Here is a 20,522-nt window from a genome sequence, read left to right as displayed (position 1 = left end):
CTTTTGTGGCCCAGCAGCGGCTCCCTTTGGATGTAAGGGCTGAGGGCCCAGAGCTGAGATGAAAGTGCGTGTCTGAAGGCCATCCCTATGGTGTGGGCAGGAGTTGGGGACACCAGGACAGGTAGGGGGCTTTCCCTGTCAGCCCCATGGTTCCTAGCATGGTGCCCTGGCAGATTACACCCTCAATAGGGGCAGGTGACACTAATAAAAGGTGAGGGACCCAGAGACTTTGGAAGATGTTCCATTCATGGTGCCTGGTCTAACAGTGTGGAGATTGGGTCCCTGTTCTGACTCTGTTCTCGATTTGCTGTGCAACAAGGAATAATTCTCTTCCCTTCTCTGGGCCTCAATTTCTCCATCTACAAACAGGGCGTTGCACTAGACCAGTGGCTCTCAGGTGGGGTAGCTGGGCAGCTTACCCAAAAGCCACTTCCCTCAGATGTCCCAAATCAAGAAAGTGCCCAGGTGCGTAGCCTTGGCAAAAACACCTGGGTGACTCTGGGGCACACCCTTCTGCCCTCCTGGCTCACGGGTCTTTCCATCCCCCCCACCCTGCATTGAATCCTCCTTCCAGGACCAAGCCAAGATGATGCTGCAACCCAGCCACACCACCAGTACCCCAATCAAGCACAGAGAGGGTAACTGCCTCCCCCTGGCCCAGCAGCAAGTTGGTCAGGGCCTTAAGAGGTAAACCCTACTGTCTGGAGACCAGCCCAGCTCTGCCTGTTTTCCCAGAGAGACCTCCCAGCCAGGAGAGAAAGTTCTCTAATCAGGGCAATGGAAGAGGAGGGGAACCATTTGTCACCAGATAAGCAATATCAGCTTATCTCTGAAGACCAATAACCACAGCCCCGGGGCTCTGATTCCAGGCATAAACAGAGCTTGTCCCTCCTCCCCTCCGGAGTAGCTGAGGATAGTAGTCTCAGCTCCTCCCTAGGACAAAGCCCTGTCTCACCAGAGTTTCCTCTATCAATGGGAAACAACGCTGGTTTTGACTTCTTTCCCTCCAACGCAGTCATGCCCAGAGCACCAGAGCCTGAAGGATCCTCATGGGCCGCATCACCCCTGAAGCTCTTGTTTGGAACCCCAAGGCTCCATGGAACACAGTTTGAAGACCACTAGGCTGATTGCATCTTGCCTTTGTTCAGACAACAGAGCAAAGACCAGAGAAATTGTGTCCAGAGTTACACAGCAGTTAAGTGTTGAAGCCAGGGCCTCTTCATGGGAGCATCTGAATTCTAACCCTAGTCAAGATACTGTGGTTACTTTTCCTTGGGGCTGCTAAAAGGACTCTTCTCAGGAAGATGCATAGACCCTCAGAGGACCAAATCTTCAGCATCTGTCAAGTCTCAAGATCCCAGTGGGGGGTACTGACTTAAGCTATAGTCTCCCTGGGGCCTGAGGATCTAGGGTTCCTGAAGGATGGGGAGGGTGCTGGGGGCTGCATTGTTCAGATGGGGCAAGAAGCACAGCTGGATCTGTGCCCTTCGGGCTTCTTAGGGTAAAGGCATCAGGGTCCTGCAGACCCTATTAGGGAAGAACGTCCCCCTCCCTTCTTCCTTGGGCTAATTTCTCTGTGCCTCAGTTTTCCCCTCTGAAATGGAACTTGAAAGCGTGTATCATATTACACACAAAGAAGGACGTACTGTAGAGATGGGAAAGGGTTGTATTCGCCCTCACCCCAAGCCTTCGAATTCCTAGAGACAAGACTTCCACCAGCTTATTTTTCTCCTTTACCAGGGCAACTGCCGGCAGGCAGACCGGGGTTACTTCTCCTCCTTTGGGCTCACTCAGGCCACGCCCTCCGGACCTCAGCTTTTCAATCTGTAAAATGACCTCTAAGGTCTATACAACTCTGTCTTACCCTTTGGGATCTCAGCGTAGAGAGGAATCCCAAGGTCCCTTTAATTGACCTAGCCAGCCATAGGCTCAGTACACCTGGGCATCAGGTGGAAAAATCTGGAAACAGCTGCTTCTCTCCCTTCCTCTCCATCCCAGGCTGGGGCTGCCCGCCCTCTTCTAAAATCTCTCCACTCATCCTTTGCTCTCCATCCCCTCTGTATCTCTCTCTCTCATTAACCTTCTAGCTGGTCTCTCCACACCTTCCGGTACATTCTCTGCTCAGTCCATCGCTTCCCTGCCTTGGCTTCCCACTGCCCTTGGAATAAGTCCTAACTCCTTCACTCAGCCTTGAGGAGTCCACAGCTGAGGCTCTGGTGGTATCATCCCCGGAATGGCTCACAGAAAGAAGGGTTTCATAAATACTTCTGAGATGAACGAATGAACAGCCTTCGAAGCGCTTCCGAGTCATTTGGGTCAGGGCCTGGACCTAGCCTATTTGGGAAAGGGGCAGCTATGACTGGGGACAGGAGGTGTTTGGGGGCCTGTGTCACATACCCGCACCTGCCTCCCTTACGCCCGGAGGATGCTTCCACCGTGTCCTCAATCGGCACATGGTGCCCACCTTCCCAACCTGCCAAAGCTGCCCAGCCTTTATCTGGGAGTGAGGGTGGGGCAGAACTCAGGTGAGGAAAGTCCCTCCACACACCTAACAAGTCTGTTGGGCTCTGTTTCTGCCTTCTTCCCTTGGCCTCTGTTGAATGAGGAGCTGCCCACAGGGCCCGCTGATTTCTTTTCGTTAAGGAAGAATGCTATTCATTGGCGCCGGCTGAGCACCTGCCCTCACCCCCCGCTGCCCCACCCCAGTCCAGATATGGTGATCACTTATAGATTTCCATCCCCTATTATTTCTGAAGCCATAGAGGGGTGGGTTCTAGATTGAAAGAGGCCTTGGAGAAGAGGAGGTGGAAGGGATTGCAGAGCAATATTTATTGTCTCCCAATCGGTCCTGTGTTTTATGTAGGTATATTGTTGACCCTTCCCAATGCCCTGTGAAGTTGTCATCCATGGGACAGTTTTGCAGATGGGAGCACTGAGGCTCTCAGGAGACCTCACTCAAAGTTACCCCGATCTTTCAGGCTCCAGGACTTCCCCTCCTCCTTCATTCTTCCCCCTCCCCACCTCCCACTCAGGTACCTCCTCTAGAGCATGTCACAGGGGTGGCCTCTGCCCACCAGACCTCACTGATCACAGGCCCGCAGGTGCACGCAGCTGGGGGTGACTTCTGGAGGCCTCTGGACCCGACTCCGCGGGTTCAGGAGGAGGAAAGCAAGGCCTGAGAGCTAGAGGCGCGCGCCCTAGCCACGCAGCACTTTCCCACAGACACCTTTCTCGCTTCCTCCACCACCCCCTCCCAAGAAAGCCAGCGACTCCAGGCTCTTTTGCGACACTCCCATCTCCGGGGGCCGCCGCGGGCAGCTGACCCAGCAGAGGCTCAGCAGCCCACCGGGGCCTGGCTTCTCCTGGCCCGGGGCTCGGTTTTGTTGTGGGGTTTTGTGCATCCTGTTTTGTTCCGTCTCCCCGCCCCTTCCCGCGCGGGGCCAGCCCCCACCCCACCCCCTCCTGTCCCTGTCCCCTCCCCCTCCTCCTCCCCGCCCCGGGCTCCCAGCGTGCCCGCTCTTGACTTCATCCACTAAGTCAATAGCCCGGGCGCGGGCGGGCCGCTCCCCCCGCTCCCCCGCCCCGCGCCGCCCCCCGGTTTTCTTCTCGGGATAATGGGGGCTCTTTGTGGCCTAATCAGCCTCCTGAGGGGCCGGGAGGCCGGGAGCGCTTCCCCCGCGGCCGTCGGTGAAAATGAAAGCGGGATTAGGCCGGGGCCTCGGCCCACACCATAGTAAAGCGCCACCAGGCATTCGCCCCTTCAAAGCCCCTTTCGGGGGTTTGGTTACTTTATTTCTAAAGTTGTTTGTATTTCTAAAGTGGCCATTGAGGCGCGAGCGGGGACAGTGCCGGGAGGGCGTTGAGAGGAGGGGGCGGCCCCGGCGGAGGAGAAACTCTCGGAGCCTCCCTCTCCCCCTCCTCGGACCCGCTGACCAGTTTCCAAAGAGCCTCTCCAGGTCCTGATTTCCTCCCGCCCTGGGAGGTGCGGAGAGGCTCTTATCCCCACTAATCAGATCGGGAAACTGAGGCTCCGGCACTGATGCAAGACTCCACACTACAAGATGGGCTCCCGGGATTCAAACCCACCACGCAGCCAGAAGGGGAAAGGGGGTTTTGTTTTTGTTTTGGGGGTTTTTTTAGGGGGAGACGCCAAGGGGCATTGATCGCGTTAATCGCCCACAGCGCACAGCTCTGAGCGCACCAGCTAAACCTCTTGTTGTCGCCTGCCTGTACAGGCCATCGAAAGGAACGTCCAACCCGAACACGATTCGACCCCCTGAGGGACGGAAGTTTAGCCCCACTTATTAAAGAAAGTCCCACAGCCTATTTTCTTAGGGTTCACTCTCAACACCTCCAGTAAATCCCAGAAATGCTGGCGCAATAATTCAGAATCTTCTCCCACCGCCAAAGATGGGAGGGAGAGAGAAGAGATTTTGAATTTTGGCATTTGCAGGCAGCTGGAGAGGAAGGGGTACGGACGGGGTGGGTGGGGGACAACGCAGCAGCAGAAGAGGGTTTCTCCTAGCTGCGCCCCTTTCTCCCACACGCGTACATTGGAATTTCTTTTTTTCTGTCGTACTTTTTAACCCTCCAAAGGGTGGATCCGAGCTCAAAAAGTCCAGACGTGGAGGTAAACTGTAAAGATGAGGATCGCAAGGGCGGGGCGGGGCGGCGCAGGGGTGGGACTTAGTGCAAATTCGGGGGTCAGGTTCTGGTCCTGCGGCTGGACCAGCGTTGTCAGTTGTATCCGTGGTTACAACTCCGTGTTATAACTCCGGGGGATAGAGGCGCTTCTGCAGCCTTTCACTGGGAACGAGACAGTTCCAGAAGGTTCCTTAAGACGCCCCCTGACCCCTCCCAACCCCAAAGTTGTCGCTTTACAGAGAAACTCGAGCTTCAATCTGATGTTCTTGTCTACACAGATAAATTCGGTGCGGACTTCCTGGACAAGTTTCCAGGGAACAGGAAGGTTTGATCCCATCTCCACGCAAAAGTATGAACAACACACCGGGCAAACACATGTCCACCCCACAAAACCTCGGCGGAATGTCGCCCTCTCTTCACCTTCCTCAGTCACCTAGAGACCCGCGGTCTGAATTCGAACCCGAAGCCATAACATCCTCTTCACCTGTCACCCCGCGCGACCGTGGAGAGGGACCCGCGGAAAGGTGGCCGCCCACTCGTCTGGGGCTCTGTCGGGTCTGGGTCCCACGGAAAGGACCCCAGAAAAGTTCAGGGGGCGGTTTTCCAAGCTACTTCTCGTGCGGACGCCCCACCCCCTTTTCTGTCCGATCCCGGGGCCTCTTTGATCTTTGGTCAGACAAAGAGCGCAGCGAAGGCCAGAGGCTCCGGAGCCCCGCGGCCGGGCTGCTCCTCCCTCCTCCCCCCGCTGGAACCCGCGGCGCTTCGAGGCCCTGGTTGACGCCTGAGATTCCCGGGATCAGGTTGGAGGCTGCCTGCCAAACTCAGCAAGGGCCCCCAAACATCCTGCTGTTGTGCTCACCCGGAGAGTTACCCGAACACGCACACTCAGACACTTCATCTTCCCCTTCCCCAGCATTCACAAACACCCAGACACACACAGGTAGTCTGGCGAGGAGGCAGGCGCACAGGGAGACATAATGGGTCGACACTCACACAAACACATGCACTGAAGCACAGTCTGTTTATTTTCTGTCTCCACCACCTGGCTCAGAACTCCACGAGGTCAGGGACCTTCTTGATGTCTCAGGTATTCCTGGGCACTTAACACAATGCCCGGTACATAGTAGGTGTGTTCAACAGTATTTTTACAGAATGAATGAAGAAATTGACCCCCGGAGAAAATGTCTTTCTTTTTTTCTTCTTTTTTCCCTTTTCTTTTCTCTCTCCATCTCTTTCTTTCAGACATACAAAAGGGGAGCACAGCATTTGTGCTTATCTCTGCATATAACAACCTCATAAAGAACCCCTCCAACAACCAAATGGGGATGGGAGGGGGGGATTCACTGCCTCTGTTTTGGAAAGAGAAGGAAGCAGCAAGGGCCAGACAGAGGTCAGGCTCTCAGCCTCACCTCTTCCCCCAGCCCACCCCAGCCCACCCCATCCCACCCACCATCCATCTCCCCCTCCTGGGCTCGGGTTCCTGCTCCTGGACTCAGATGCTCCCTCAAGGATACCGGAGTAACCAGAAAACATGTGTATGTGAAGTTCTTAATGGGGTGTGGCCTCTAGAAGCCCACACACCCCTTTGTACGGTCTGTAAAATTCCTCCTGTATGAACCTCTGTGAATAGCCAATTTCTTAAGTTTTACCCCATTCTCAAAGGGGTCCAGGTTCCCCCAAAAGGATAAGAATCTTTGTCTTAGTGCAATTCTCTGGTTTTTCATGGAAGGAAACTGAGACCCAGAGGGGCTAAGAGAGTTGTTCAAGATTGCATTGTTAGTGAGTTGGGGGCAGGACGGACGGTATACTTCCTGGGCCCAGCGCGGTGCACTTTGCCCCTCCCAGATTCGTCCTGTTGGGCTCAGCTGGAAATTGGGAGAGCAGGCTATCAGAGGCAGGGATCGAACACTCAGCCAGGAACTGGATCCAGAGCAGCACGAAGCCGTCAGCTCCTGCAGTGCTGTAACCTTACTCTTACCCTCCAGTCTGCAGCGTCCCGAAGCTGGGGAGTGGGGATGGTGGCCTGCGCGCCACCCCTTCCCCAACCTGGGAACTTAGAGTAAGGCGGTGAGCCTCACTCTCCCCGCAGTGAAACCCGGACTGGGATATTGATTTAGCGGCGCTCTGAATAAGGGTTCTCCGCCCCTCTCGCCGCTAGTTCCGACGGCGCCAGGCTCACAGGCCGGCCCCTTTCCAGCACCCCGGTCGGAGCGCGGAGCGCGGACCCCGGGCCCCCGCCTCGGGGTCGGCCTCCCGCCCGTCCCGCCGGCCCGACTGGCTCTCCTCTAATTAAGCGGCGGGATCGCAGCGAGCCGTCCGGCCGCGCTGTAATATGATGAACTGCCTTTGTGACGGTGTCACCGAAAGCGCTTCTGATAAGGAGAAGCAGCGGAGGATCAAAAGGACGACAGCGGCTCGCCCGCCTCCCGCCGCCACCTGGCTCTGCGCGCTCGCCCTCTCCGCCCGCGCTCTCCCGCCGGCCGTCTCTAGGTCCCGAGGTCTCTCCTGATCTCCCAGTCCCAGGCCAGCCTTTCGGTGCCTCTGCGTCTCTTTGTCTTTCTTCCGGCTGCTCTGCGCCTCCCTCGGCCCCGGCGCGTTTCTAAGCGTCCTCAAACGCTCTAGGCAAGGTTCTCCCGTCCCGCACTGGGTCTTTCTCTGAATTTTCTCGTGCGCGCGCGCTCTCTCTCTCCTGAAGCTCTCCTCCTTTCTGACTCTCTCTCGTCCCTCCGCTGTGGCTCTGGGTCTCCCAAGCCTATGCCCATCCCTGCCTTGCCCTCGACCCGGGCTCGGGCCCAGCACAACTCCAGAGCCCGGGCAACCGAATCTTGGAAACGTTCACGAGCCGACCCGCAGTCTCAGAAAGTCGAACCAATTCATCCTCAGCAGGCCCGCAGGGCTCTCCGGCCCTGGCAACCCGCGCTCACTCAGCTGCCGAATAGAGGGCTGGGCACGAGGGCCCAAGGCGCCCTGGCCTGCCCTCGGGGCCTCTTTGGAGCGAGACTTGGGGTGCACACAACTTCCCCTCATCCCTCTAGAGGCTGCTGCGGCTCGCGAAGCTTTTCCTCTCCCCCGGGGCTGAAGTTCCAAGTGCAGCCCACCCCTCTTTGGCATCCCCTTCCCTATACCCCTTCCTTTGGCCCTCACCTCCCCTTTGCCCTCGACCCCTTCTCTTCCTTCTTCAGGCCCCTCCCCTTTGCTTGCTCCTAGCTCCCCCTGCGCTCTCTCCAGACTCCCTCCCTGCTTCGCCTCTCCCTTCCCCCCACTTTGTTTGAAGTTCTGGAGAGATCTATCTACTAATGGGGAAGTTTCCCCCTTAGGTCACCGTTCTGCCTTGATTCGATTTGGGAAGGCAAGTTCCCTCCCTCCCCCGCCCGACCCCAGCCGGGGCCAATCGCTCCAGAGCAGGTCAGAAAGCGCTGACCCCATTTCCACCTTTCCTCTTCCAGCCAGAGTTGGGGGAAGGGGGAAAGGAGAAGAAAGGCCAACGACAGCAAAAATTGGGGGGGGGGTGTCCCAACCTTCCAGTCCCTCTCATTCCCATCCCCAACTGGGTTTCCTAATTACCTCATTAGTCTGGAGTGGGAGAGGGAGACGAGCTATTTTTCTGGAATTCCTGGAATGTGCCCCCCCTTAGTCGTGGCCTTCAAGGCCCCAAAGCCCCTGGAGAACCTCCCCTTTGGGGTGTCTCTTCTGTGTTCTTCTTGGTAGCAGGAAGGCTCCCCCTCACCTGGCACTGTCTATTATGTGGTGTGAGTTCTTTCTGGCTTTAGACTATGCGCTTCCAGGACAGAGCCAGGGAGGGGTCTTGGACATTTCATTCTTATATCCTTAGGTGCCCATTAGGAAGGAAGCCTCATCAACTTTGCTGATGATGGTAAACAGAAACTCCAAAGAAGCAGCCTGGAAGGAAATCTCATTTGCTCAGTCCTCTTTTCCTATATTAAAAAATATGTGTATAGATTATTTATATAAAATGTAGTATGTGACAACTATCATTTTCAGAAAGACATTCTTTAAAAAAAAAAAAAAAGCCCAAATAATCACCATACTGCTTTAAGGCTACTGTTATATGTGCTTTTAAATCCTTCCATGTAAATTCCACTGAAAAATTTGGAAAGCTGTGACAGGGGAGGGGGCCGCGGGGGTAGGAGGGGGGAGGTTAATCCGGGTTTAACGTGCGATGCCGTCTTAGGACCAGGGTTAGCCTGATTGCGTTATCTCTTCCCAACATTTGAGACGCCCATATTTCACCCAGCCAAATAGCTCCGAGAGCAGCGCAGATGGCTGCCGTGGTCGCGCCTCAGGAAAATGTGTTATTAATATCTAAATAACTTCCCAATACTGTCTGGTAAATCTCCCCTCCACCATTCCAAATGATGAATTCGTTTGAAGTCTTCCCCCAGCCTCATCTTTTCAATGTCCCCTCTCTCTTCTCTCTTCTTAGCCAGGCTTATTTCAAACTGGTAAATATCTAATTCCTTTAACGGCTGTGCCGTGCACACGAGTCTTTTAGACGCCTGGAAACAGCCGGTGTGTGGCAGTGCGTGCCCGGAGGTGAACAGAAAACCCGCATGCCCTCGCAGCGGGGGACCCCACCCTGTTTAGAAACGCATTTGGGAGACTGGGGCTGCGCGGGAACCTCAATCTGGGAGCTGAGCCCTTCCTTTGCGCGTCCCAGACACCCTTCTCCTGGTCCCCCGCGGAGTCCCAAAGGCATCCCCTCTCCCTAACGCGCAGCTCCTCCGCGGCTCCGGTCTCCGAGACCCCACCCGCAGCCCTCCGAAGGCGTCCCTCTCTCTCTGGGGCGGATAATTACCCTCCGCTCGCCTGTTCTCCCTTGTTTAAAGTTTGTTTTCTAAATGTCTTCTATTAGATTATGTTCGTTCATTCCCCCTCCAACCTTATCTCCTTCTGTCTCTTCTCTCCTTGCCCGTCACACTCGATTTAGGCACGAGTTTATCTGGCAAACAGTTTGCCGACTTTGTTTATTTACCGCGGGTTCTGGGGCTGCGAGCGCGCGCGCGCCAGTGTTCGCCTTTGTAATAGTTATCTCATTGTTGTTCTTCGTTAGTCCCAGCTCCCTCCACCCTCTCTCTCTTCTTCGGTTGGGGGGATGGAGGAAAGAAAGGGGGAGTCTTGTCAGCCCAGTGTGGGTTCGCCCCCTCGCCCGGAGCCCCCTCCCCCGAGATATCTGCCTCAGACCCCCGCACCCCTCCTCTCCGCTCACCCCATCCCCCCACCACCCCGGCGCGGCGGAGCCCTCACCCCCCTCCCTCTCCCCCTCTGGTCTCACTGAATATCCACCGCCGAGCTCTGCCTAAAGCCGGGGAATTGCCTGACACCCTCCCATCTTCCTCCGAGCCCCCATTATGCGAAGCTGATCCCACTCTGAACAGCCTCAAATCCCGCCTGGACTCTGTTTGATTAGATTGCCAACCCGGGGTAATCCTTTGATTTGGTGGAGTGTCAATTACCTTTCTGTAAACACACATTTACAGAGGAGGGAACTTGTTGGTATAAATCAATGCAGATTGTTTCTTGATAAATGGACTATCTTCGACCCCTCCCTCGTTCCCTCTTCCAAGGCCCCTCTCCCTGGAGGCCCCTCCCCTCCCCTCTCCCGTTCTCGCCCAGCCAGTAAACAATGCCCCTTCCAGGTGTGAAGCCGAAAAAACGGTGTGGGCTGAGGGGAGCCGTGCCCCCCTTCCCCTATTCATTCGCTCCCCCGGAGCCTAATTAAATTTGGCAGGTCCTTGTACACACAATCAAAACAGCTTCCTCCAGTGTAGCAAACGACCGAAAACCGCATTAGCAGCTATCGCAGCTCTGCCAAATTAAATTGTTTCCCACCTCCTTTTACAAGTGTCTAAAACCGACACTTCGGGCTCTCCCCTCCTTTCCGATCCTTCTCCGTCATTTCTCACTCCACACCTGTAAGTTTGCTGCTTTAAAAACAAATTAAGGAAAAATGCAAAGAAATACAAATCTGCCTTTCACGCACGCACACCCTTGGTCTCCACCTCAGATGGTCTTTCAGAGCGGGAAGTCAGCATATTCCCGGGTGGACTTTGACGTCGCCACTCCACCCCTCCCGAAAATGCACACTCTTCTTTTTAATCTTGTGAATTTCCACCTTATTTCATATTAACTGTGACCTGGCTGGGCTTCTACCCTAGAGACCAACGTCCAACGTGGTCTGATCTGGTCAGTTTCAGCCTAAACTTGAGCCTTGTCAGATGCAAGAGGCATTGGTGCTCTACTCTTTATTACTGTTGTTACTGCTTTTCTAAATTATTCCTTGTTTCTTCACACTCACTCCCTCGGCTCCCACGGAGGAATGGTTTGACTCTTTGCAAACCCCTATCAGATTTCCCACAAGAGTCTCCCTGGACTCAGGCTGGGAAGATCTTTTTCTTTCCCCATCCCTCCTCAAATCCTTTACCAGTCGAGTCCCTGCCTGTCTCTCCCCTGATCCTCGGAGAAGGGGTGAGGAGGAGAGAGTCCAAGTGGATGAGGGCAAGGAACCTTTCCAGGTGTGCAGAGCATGGCCGGAGCCCCTATCCAAAGCGGTCTGAGAATTCTCACAACCAACAATCCTAATAACTCAGTCTTAACAAGGATAAGAGCAAAAAAAAAAAAAAAAAATATGAACAGCCTCATGAATATCAGCCCAAGGGGAGCAGGAGTGAGCTGTTCAGAGATGAAAGTGCACAGAAATAAAAGCTCAATTTAATCGCTTTAAAACCCTTCAACTTAACGTTTGTGCTTCAAACTCTGAGAGTGAGGACTGATTGCGGATAAATAGTTTCTTACCATGCCTGGAAGCTATTACACCCCTCTCCAACACAGTTTCCTATTCAGCAGTCCCAGTTTTCATTACCAGCTCTAATAAGTCTTAACATTATTAAATGCCAAGCGGACGATAGGAAAAAACGGACTCAGGGAGGGATCTCTCTTTAGCGCTTAAAGAGGAGAGCTCTTAAACCCCTTCTTCGGCGGCTCCCCGCCTTGAGAGAGGCAACCCCCGGAGAAGGCATCTGTCAAGAGCAAGAAGCCAAAACAAAGTTTGTGGGTATGCACCCTCCCCCTGCTCTGCCCAAGGGTATCTCTGCCTCTTCCCATCTGGCCCACTCGGGTGGAGGTTGGGAGGTCTTTTCACCTTTAACTTGGCCATGAAACTGACATGCAGGGCCTGGGAGAGAGATGAGAGTTTCCAACTGGGTGGTTAACCGGGATGCCAGCCACTGGCCAAGGTACTCAAATGCGGAGCTGATACCATTTGTCCACAGATGGAAAGACAACCCTCTCTCATCCTCCCTGTCATACTGCCCATCACATCCATCTACAATCCTACTGCATATCCACACAGAATCCACGGCTCCGATCCAAAGGCCCGTGGGCAAACCGCCACACCGAGAGACATGCGCTTACATCGCCATCCAGCTCCCAATCACAGGGCCCAACATGCCCACTGTCACTCAAAAACCACGGGGATTTCTGGACATCAGGCCCACCGCTTTCATTTCATTTCTGCAACTCCTCTCCAGACTCAGCGCCAGTACTTTCAGCCTTCCCATCTGGAACCTCCAGCCTCCTCCTTAAACCCTTGGAGACTTGGAAGTTCCTGCTTCTACTGCAGGGAAAACCTCTATCCAGCGAAGTTGCCTTTCTGCTGGTTTTATAAGCTCAGATCAGCACGGGAAACTCCTGGACTCCTTTGAGCCAAAGGGATTTCCAAAGCGAACTTGCTACCCTTTCCCTTCCCTTCGCATCCCTTCGCATCCCTTCCCTTCCCTTCCCTTCCCTTCTTCCTCAGAAGAAATTTATCTATTGTGTTTCCTTACAGACTGAATTGGAAGCACATTGGGGTATCCCTGCCACACACACACACACACACAAACACACACAGTGTCTCCAAATAAAACCAAACTTCCTTCAGTTCTCCTGGGGTACCTCTCAGAAGCTGTGTCTGCTGCGCTGTATTTTGCAGGGAAAGATTATTCAAGTTCTCTCCCCACCCTAAGGAAAAGAAGTTCAACTAAGTCCCTTTCCAATGTGAACTGAAATAAGGAGTGGGTCTCCTCCCCACCCCCAACCCCGCCAGGGATCCCCGGGCTCTAGGCTGCCTCCGCCGAGCCAGGGGCTTACTTGGAAGCCCCAGGCCGCCTCCCGCTGCAGCCCCGAGGCCCTCGGCAGGCCCGCACAGCGGGGCGCCAGGCACAGCTCGCTCACTTTCTTCCCTGCCCTTTTGTCCCCAGTGGGACTGGGCTCCACTTGGGGCCCTGAATGTCAATAGCCCGCTTCTTCCCCAGCTCCAGACTGCTCCCACACTGGGCTGCCCGTACCCCACCCCCCACCATCCTTCCCCCTCGGACCAGGCCTGTGAGGGCTGGGCCTCGCTGGGAGTTGTCTTTGGAAGCGGGCTTTGTCTGTGAAGTTCATCTTCAAGGTTGGGAGAGACTACTGAAAGCTGGAGGGAGACCTAGGCTAGGAGTTCCAGGGAGGCGAGGAGAGGAGAAACCCCTGGAAGGAAACTCAAATGAAACTGTGCTCTTTTACAAGTTTCAGGGTTCAGAACACTCCCCCACTTTTTCCAAATCCACCATTTTTTTTTGCAGGTTATAGTGGCCACTGCCTTTCCTGTCTGCCTGCTGCCTCCCTGCGTGTGTGTTTGGAGGCTTAGCTTCTTTTCCCGTCGCTTCTTTTCCCGTCAGTCTACGTGACTTTGGGTCTTCCGTTTTTCTTTCTTTACCCGCGTCCTCCCTTGAAGCACACTTACCAAGTCTCAGAGACTTGCGAGGGGAGTGGTAATCAGGAAGGACTCTCCCTTCTCTTGAAACTTACCCCGTCAATAAACAAAAGCACAGTCCCCTTTCCTGGGCGCGCGGGCGCTTGAAAGATAAACGCCTTCCCTAGTTCATCTCCAGAAAAAGCGGAGCTCCACTCCAGACCCGTTCGGCAACCACGCTAGCAGCGGGGAGAGGGCGTGTGGAGCCTGAATCTCTCTTCCGCACTGGGATCCTCCGACCCTGGGCATCTGAGAACTCGGTCTCAACTCCTGGCCCCGCCTGCGCGTGCCCAAGAGGAAAGCACCTCAAAAGTGCACCCTTCTGCGCCCTCCCCCGCTACCTCCGCGCTGTCTCGGTTCAGCCCCGGCGTCACAGGACGGAGAATTAGGCGGCGGCCCACGCGGCCCTCGCTAATTTTTATTGATTGCAGCGGTCAGTCAACTGTCAGGCGGGGTTTCAAGGGACCGTTTAGAGAGCGTGTGCGGGTCTGCTTAACAAATTCATTTAGGGAGCCGCGGGGCCGGTTCCTCTTTCCTCGCCCCCCGCCCCCTTGCCCAAGTTCCCTATAAATAATAGATCGACACCGACACCCAGACTGGCAGCCAAAACGCCAGCCCCGGAGGACACACGGCCCGGAGTCTTCGACGGGGTGCGCAGTCCGCGGCGCCCGGAGCCCTAACCCGCCGCCGGGTTCCCCGGGGGCGCAGAGGCCGTCAAGACCCCGCTCCGTCGCGCAACTGAGTCGCGGGCTCCGCACCCAACCCGGCCTGGGGGCGCACCGAGGGGGCGCTCTCCGCACACACCGAGAGGCTCCCGGCTGCTCCGGGGGCTGCGAGTCCTCCCGCTAAAGATCTGTCCGCCAGTCCGGGTGGCGGCGGCGCCACCACTGGCCCGCACCCTGGTGAGCGGGAGACGCGGGCTCGGGCGTCGCCGGCCCCGGGACGGCTCCCTACCTTTGTCGCCCAAGATGCCGTCGATGCTGTGCTTGGCTTTCTTCTCGCCGTCGTCCTCCTTCTTATCCGCTTCGTCTTCCTCCTCCTTCTTCCCGAACTTGATTCTGAGCACGCGGCTAATCGAACTCACTAAACCTCAGAAATTCAAAGGCAAAAGAGCGAGTATAAGTCGTTGGGGCCGCGGAGCGGGGCCGCCTTAGGACCCTGGGAGAAGTAGCGGGGCCCATTTCCCCCCTAAATACACTCAGGAGGATTCACACCCATCCCCCCCACCCCCCGCCGTTGAACATTTACACCTACTGGGAGGCACAAGTACAGTCACTCACATAGAGACTCACACCTGGGGCACTCACACGGTCGCAAGGCGGTGGCAGAGCAACCTACCTAGTGCATTCCTATCACGTCCTCGCACACACTTGTGCTTTCCGCTGTCACGTACCCTAGATGCACTCACACCCACACCCACCTCCCCAGGACCTCCCTGGCGCCCCTCCAGCCCCTGATGCTGTAGTCCCCACACTCAGGTGTGCATCCCAGCCCTGCACACTTGAATGCCCAGGTACACACACAGCCACCTGGGGCCACTTTCTCCCACACAGGCAGCAAGATTCAGGGCCTCCACATTTGGGACCCACTGGTGGCTGGTGGCAGCAACAGAATAGAAATGGTGACTTGGAGAAAAATATCCAGGCAGATCACAATCTATCCTCCTAGGACGGACTCATCTCTCTAGGCCACTTCTCTTTACCACACAACTTTATAGGACAACTTTTTCCGCATTTCCCTCCCCCTTCTCTCCCTCCGTCCCTCCCTTCCTTCCTTCCATCCTTCCTTCCTCCTCTCTCTCTCCCTCCCTCCCTCCCTTCCTTCCTCTCTCCCGTCGTCCTTCTCCCTTTCTTTCTTCCTTCTCCTCCTCTCTCCTTCTTTCCTAACTTCTTTTCTTTCCTTCTTCCCTCTTCCCATCTTCCTTTCAGTTCTGATTCCCTCCTGTGCCCTCACCCTCTTGTGCTCTGGTTCTTTTCCTTCTCACTTTTCTCTGAGTTCCCTGTCATCCGTCATCTCCCCTCCTCTCCCACCTCCAGCCCCACATGACCTGAGCCCTGGCCAGACTCCGGGCAAGTTCTGCTGGCTCAGCTGCCTTCTCACCTGAGGGCACGGTGCTGCGGTCACAGTGCCCGTCCTTCAGCAGCCGGTCTCGGATCTCCCAGCTGAACATGCCTGGGTTTTCCCTCTTGTACTCCTCTATCTTTTTCTCCACATCCGGAGTCGCCACCTGCTTCAGAGGTGGAGGTGGGAGAGTAGGAGTGGAAAGATGGGGTAGGGGGAGGGAGATACTTTTAATATCAACCTCCCAAGAGCCCCAGGCCAGGCTGGTGGCTCTGGTCACCATGCTTCCATTCTGAGATTGGCTTTATCCTTTCAAGAAACCTGTTACTGGCTCCCAGGAAGGCGGCCGGGATTGGGGGATGTGGAATAGGGTAGTGATAGGTAATAAAATAGAAACCTAATTAGGACTGTGGTCCCCCCTCACTATTCCAGGCAAGACTGGGGAAAGATTTCCCCTGGTCTGGGATGGTGATAGGGGGTCTGGGAAGATGTAGGGACAGCACAGGAATGACTCATTGGCCTCTCAGGCAATCGGGACATCAGTTATCCCCATCCCTGAGAAATTCAAATAATGGAGGATGTCTGGGAGTAGGGACCCGCTTCCACTGTCCTTCCCATAGGAAGCATATAGACCCCCTCCCCGGTGCTGCTGGATGACACAGGGTAGAGAGAGGGGCCACAGCCAGGATACCCCAACCACGGGAAGGCTGGCTGCCAGCTCTGCAGCAAAGACACTCACTCTGGGTTTGCTGCCGCCAATGGCCCCGGGCCGGATGGACCCGGTCTCCTGGTAGCGGCAGAGAATCTTGGAGACGCAGCCATGGGAGACACGCAGCTGACGGGAGATGACACAGGGCCGGATGCCATGGTGGGCCATCTCTACTATCTTGTGACGGATGTGGTTCGGAAGGGGTCGCCCGTTGATGAAGACCCCACCAAGCTGATTGACCCGGCCTTGGCCAAGTGGGGTGGACACTGGAGAAGGAAGGGGGAGATGAGGGAAAAGAGAGGCACAGGGTGAGGATGGGAAGGAGACACTGAGTACACAGGCCTTTTGACTCCAGTTTTGCTTGAGCCCCAAGACCCCTGAGAGCAGATCTCAGTTCCCCACGTTTGAAGCTGTGGTAGTTCGGAGGTCAGGAAGAAACCTGTCATGAAGTCAAGGGAAGGTCTGGCAGAGATGGAGAGAGGGGTCAGGGTTGGCTGCAAGAGTCCCCACAGATGCTGTGTGTCCCCAGTCCTGCCACACTATGGGGAATGTGGACACACCTGGGGGATCTGAATGCCTCTGAGAAGGAGAGGGAGAGAGACAGAGATGAGAGGGCAGAGCCTAGAGACTGGCGGAGCCTGGGGACTCTGGGACCAATGGTCCTCTGGACCCACAGCTTGGGCGGCAGGTCCACTTGCCTTTTATAGAGGCCGATAATGGGTGAGATGTGGCCCATCTGGTCAGTTCCATGCTCTAAGTGGTCAAGTCTGATCCATTTTATTGGGGCCCAGAAGAGGCTGGTTGATTACTAGTAGTTACAGCCCTGGCTTGGGCAGCAGAATTGTCCTACCCATAACTGAACAGCCAAGGCACAGCAGAGGGACCAGCAACAGAATGCCGTTGGCTGCTGCTTCTGGGGGCACCTGGCTGTCCCTTGAGGGACTCTCCTTCCTTCCAACCCCTCTGAGAGTTTGAATTTCGTTTTGGGATGATTTGGGGACATGCCCCATTGTCGGCAAGCTTCTAATCAAATACTCATTTGGCCTCAAAAACCCATGAACTGTCCCTGCAGGTTCAGAGAGGCTGGTGCACAGATGGGCCAGAGTCCCTGGGTGTGGGTGACTTTGGGAACCAGGAAGACAGGCTCGCCTGATGTGTGCTAGGGAGGGGAGAACGCCTGGGAAGCTTTAATGTAAAGTCCACACAATTTCCTCCCAGAAGGTTGGAGGACACCCGGTGCACTAATCCGGCCTCGATCCCCCCAATTTGGGGACTCGGCGGCTGCGGAGATCTGGCAGATTAGAACGATTTCACAGCCGCCCGAGTGGAGGGAGCTGACAGTATAATTGGAAGGGAGGAGGCGGGAAGAGGCTCCGTTGCTGAGCTGTTCCTACCGCCTCCTCCCTGGCTCTGCCGGTCCCCACACCCCTCTTCGTAAAAGTAGGTGTCTGAAGCCACCCTCGGATTTAATCAGAAATCGTGCGTCGCCAAGTCCGAGTCACTCGGTCTCCGTGGCGGGATATGCCATTAGCGCTGGAGAGCTCTCCAGCGCACAACTTTATATTCAAGAGCCTCTTTAGCGACCGGCACTCGGCTCTCCTCAGTATTCTCCGTCATGTGGGCAAATATTGTCCTAATCCGCTGCGCGTCCTCGGCCGCCTGTTTTACTTGCATTCGCTACAGGAGAGTGCTACGGCAAATCCCCGGGCTTGTGCGCTCTCCCGCCTGCGTGGTTGCTCGCGCGCACTTGATCACGGAGCCACTCTCCCCGCCTCTGTCTAATTCAGGGACCCGCGCCGTCTAGCTGCTGGAGGGACCCCCCCGCCTCCCCAGATCTCAGGCTGCCTGTCCATCCGTCCCCTCCTTGCCTTCTCTCTCCTTCACGCACAAGGGGCTCATATAATTATAAGAAGAGTAATTAAAAAATAAAAGTCGCACCTCTCTCTAACCACTTCTGACATCCTGGGCTACCTACCCCAGAAGCCAAGTGATCCCTCAGTTGACAGGTTGAAGGCCTTCTATTAGTTTAAAAAGAAAACAGAACAAAAACGCAGGAAAGGTGCGCTCCCAGCCCTTGCTGGAGCCCGGAGCCGGTTCACCCCGGATGCCGGATATTTAGGGAGGACACATTACAAAACTAACACTTTTCCCTTGTCTGTACATTTCCCTGCCCTCTAGCCGTCTTGAGGTCTCCCCCGAGAGATTTCCGGAGTTCAGAAGCCCGAGTGGAAACTTTTGGGGGGAAATCGTTACTATTTATTGTTTCAAGTTAGTTTCCAGACCCCAAAGCAGAGTCCTAGTTTAGACATAAAATATCACACATTGTTGGTATTTCGAAATAGAAGGGGCTGGAAGACCATCCCAGAGGTGAAAAGAACAATTCAAAACAAGAGTAGAAGCACGTAGCTGGCGAACGCAGAGAGCCGAGAAAGTATTAGGTGGAAAGTATCTAAAAATAGCGTACAGAGTTGAAAACTCACTAGGACTTGAAATTGACTAGGAGCCGAAATCTACTCGGAGTTCAGCCCCGCGGGTAGAGGCCAGAGTCCTGGACCTGTGAAGCCGAGGCCGCCGGTGGGGGAAACCCACGCGTAAACGGACAAGTGTCGGTCCCAGAAACTTCCTGGGTCCGGCGCCCGGACTTGGATCCAGAAGGGAAGGGGACTCCCCTGCTGCCGCTGGCGCCGCCACCACCCCGTGAAGATCTCCACCTCTCCAAGGACCTCGAGGTCCTGGCGGAGGAGGGAAGCGAGGCAAGTCCAGACGCTCTTACCTTCCAGAGGAAATCCCGTGCGGGGATAGTTCTGCCCGGGAGCCGGCCGCATCATCCTCGGTACGGTGCCGGGAAGGGCCGCCATTCTTGCGCACGCCGGGGACGAATCCAGAGTCGGCGAAAATCGCTTCCCGTCCGCTCCCTTTACCCCTGCTGCGATCTCTTTCTTTCCTTCTTTTTTTTTTTTAAACCTCTTCCCCCTCCCCTCCGCAAACACTCCCTACCCCCATCCCCCCACCCCCGGCTGCGGTCGCTCGCGTCCAGAAGCTGGGGAGGGGGTGAGGTAGGGGCGGAGGTTGGGGGGGGGAGGGAAGGTGGCGACAACGAAGTTCAAACAAACAAACACACCAACCCCAAGGCCTCCTCTGCCCGCTCCGCTGGGCCAGAAGTTGTTGCGGACGGATGCGCCGGGCAGGAGCCGGAGACGAGGCTGCGCCGCGCAGCGGGGCTCGGGGGACGCGGCCGGAGTCAGGGCCCCCAGCCTCGGACTGGCGAGCGACGCGCTTTCGCGCTCCGGGCCAAAGTTTCTGAGCCGAGAGGCTGCGGAGTGGTTTTCTTTTTCGTATTTATTTATATATTTATTCCCTCGCTTTCGCTCCCCTCCCTCCCTGTCCTCTCCCACTCCTCTCCACGCCTTCTTTCTCAGACCACACTCGCTACTCCCTTAAACACCAGCTTTCACACCCCCACCCCCCAGAAGACTTGGGGAGGGAAGAAGGTGCCTCTCGGGTTTCTGGGCTTGAGGGAGGCGATAAGGGGTGACGAGGTTGGGAGGAGAAGAGGGAAGCGAGGGGGCGAGCGATCCGCCGGGTAAGTTGTGCAAAAGTGCTCAACTGGAGTACGAGGAGGAGGAGGAGGGGAGGCAGCGAATGAGATCTGATAGGTTCGGACTTTTCTTTTATTCATGAGGAGGGAAGGGGGCCAGGGCGGAAGGCAGCCGAGGACCAATAACGAAAAGAAGCCTTAAACGAATATTTTTTTCCTCTTTTCTGATCCCCGGCTCACCTCGCTTTTGGGGGAGAATTTGGACTGCCGGTTAAACAGAGGGAGCAACGGCGGGGAGTGGGGGCTGGGGGGAGGGGGGAGTGGGGAGGGAGGGAGGGAGGGGCCAACTCAGTCCCAGTGTCTTCCTTTGACGAATGGGCCGGGTCCGCGGAGTCCCCTGTCCCCGGTCGCCCACGGCCCCGCTCTGCAGTCCGGCTGCATGGGAATGCCCGCCTCCCGCTGGTGGCTCCCTTGGATTCTCGCGTCTTCTCGAGCCTCCCAGAATCGGAGTCCGCTGTGTTTCACGTCTTCACCCTCATCTCACTCACAACACTCTGAAAATTTCCGCCGGTGGGCCCACCGGGAATTGGCCTAGGTGGCTTCATGGGAGGGGTTTATGACTTTCTCTGGGAAATAGTCTCTGAGCCCCGGTGTCCCATTCTTGCCTGGCCCCCTGCAGTCTGAGAAGCCCAGAATGATGGCCGGGCCTAGTGCTTAGAAAGAGGTCCGCGGAGTGTTTAGGGACCCGTTTCTTTCTTTCCTCCCCTCCCCTCACCCATCCC

General features: G+C 55.8%; 1 protein-coding gene across 3 annotated transcripts in view; it reads right to left on the bottom strand.

Annotated features, from left to right (window-relative positions):
- The window catches only part of PAX7 (paired box 7), a 99,103-nt gene extending 80,043 nt beyond the window's left edge, over positions 1 to 19,060 (bottom strand). For 2 of the 3 annotated variants that reach the window (XM_032646601.1, XM_032646616.1), the window contains exons 1-4: positions 18,976 to 19,060; positions 16,233 to 16,468; positions 15,533 to 15,662; positions 14,387 to 14,515 (exon numbers count right to left, since the gene is read on the bottom strand). In XM_032646601.1, coding sequence (XP_032502492.1) covers positions 14,387 to 14,515; positions 15,533 to 15,662; positions 16,233 to 16,468; positions 18,976 to 19,060 — 580 coding nt within the window. Of the gene's footprint in view, positions 1 to 14,386; positions 14,522 to 15,532; positions 15,663 to 16,232; positions 16,469 to 18,975 lie in introns of all 3 variants that reach the window. The other variant, XM_032646608.1, reaches the window with a different exon arrangement.
- Between the last annotated feature and the right edge of the window lie 1,462 nt (positions 19,061 to 20,522).

Source organism: Phocoena sinus, chromosome 1, assembly GCF_008692025.1.
Source record: "Phocoena sinus isolate mPhoSin1 chromosome 1, mPhoSin1.pri, whole genome shotgun sequence".
Taxonomy (NCBI): domain Eukaryota; kingdom Metazoa; phylum Chordata; class Mammalia; order Artiodactyla; family Phocoenidae; genus Phocoena; species Phocoena sinus.
This window is presented reverse-complemented; position numbering and strand designations above follow the sequence as displayed.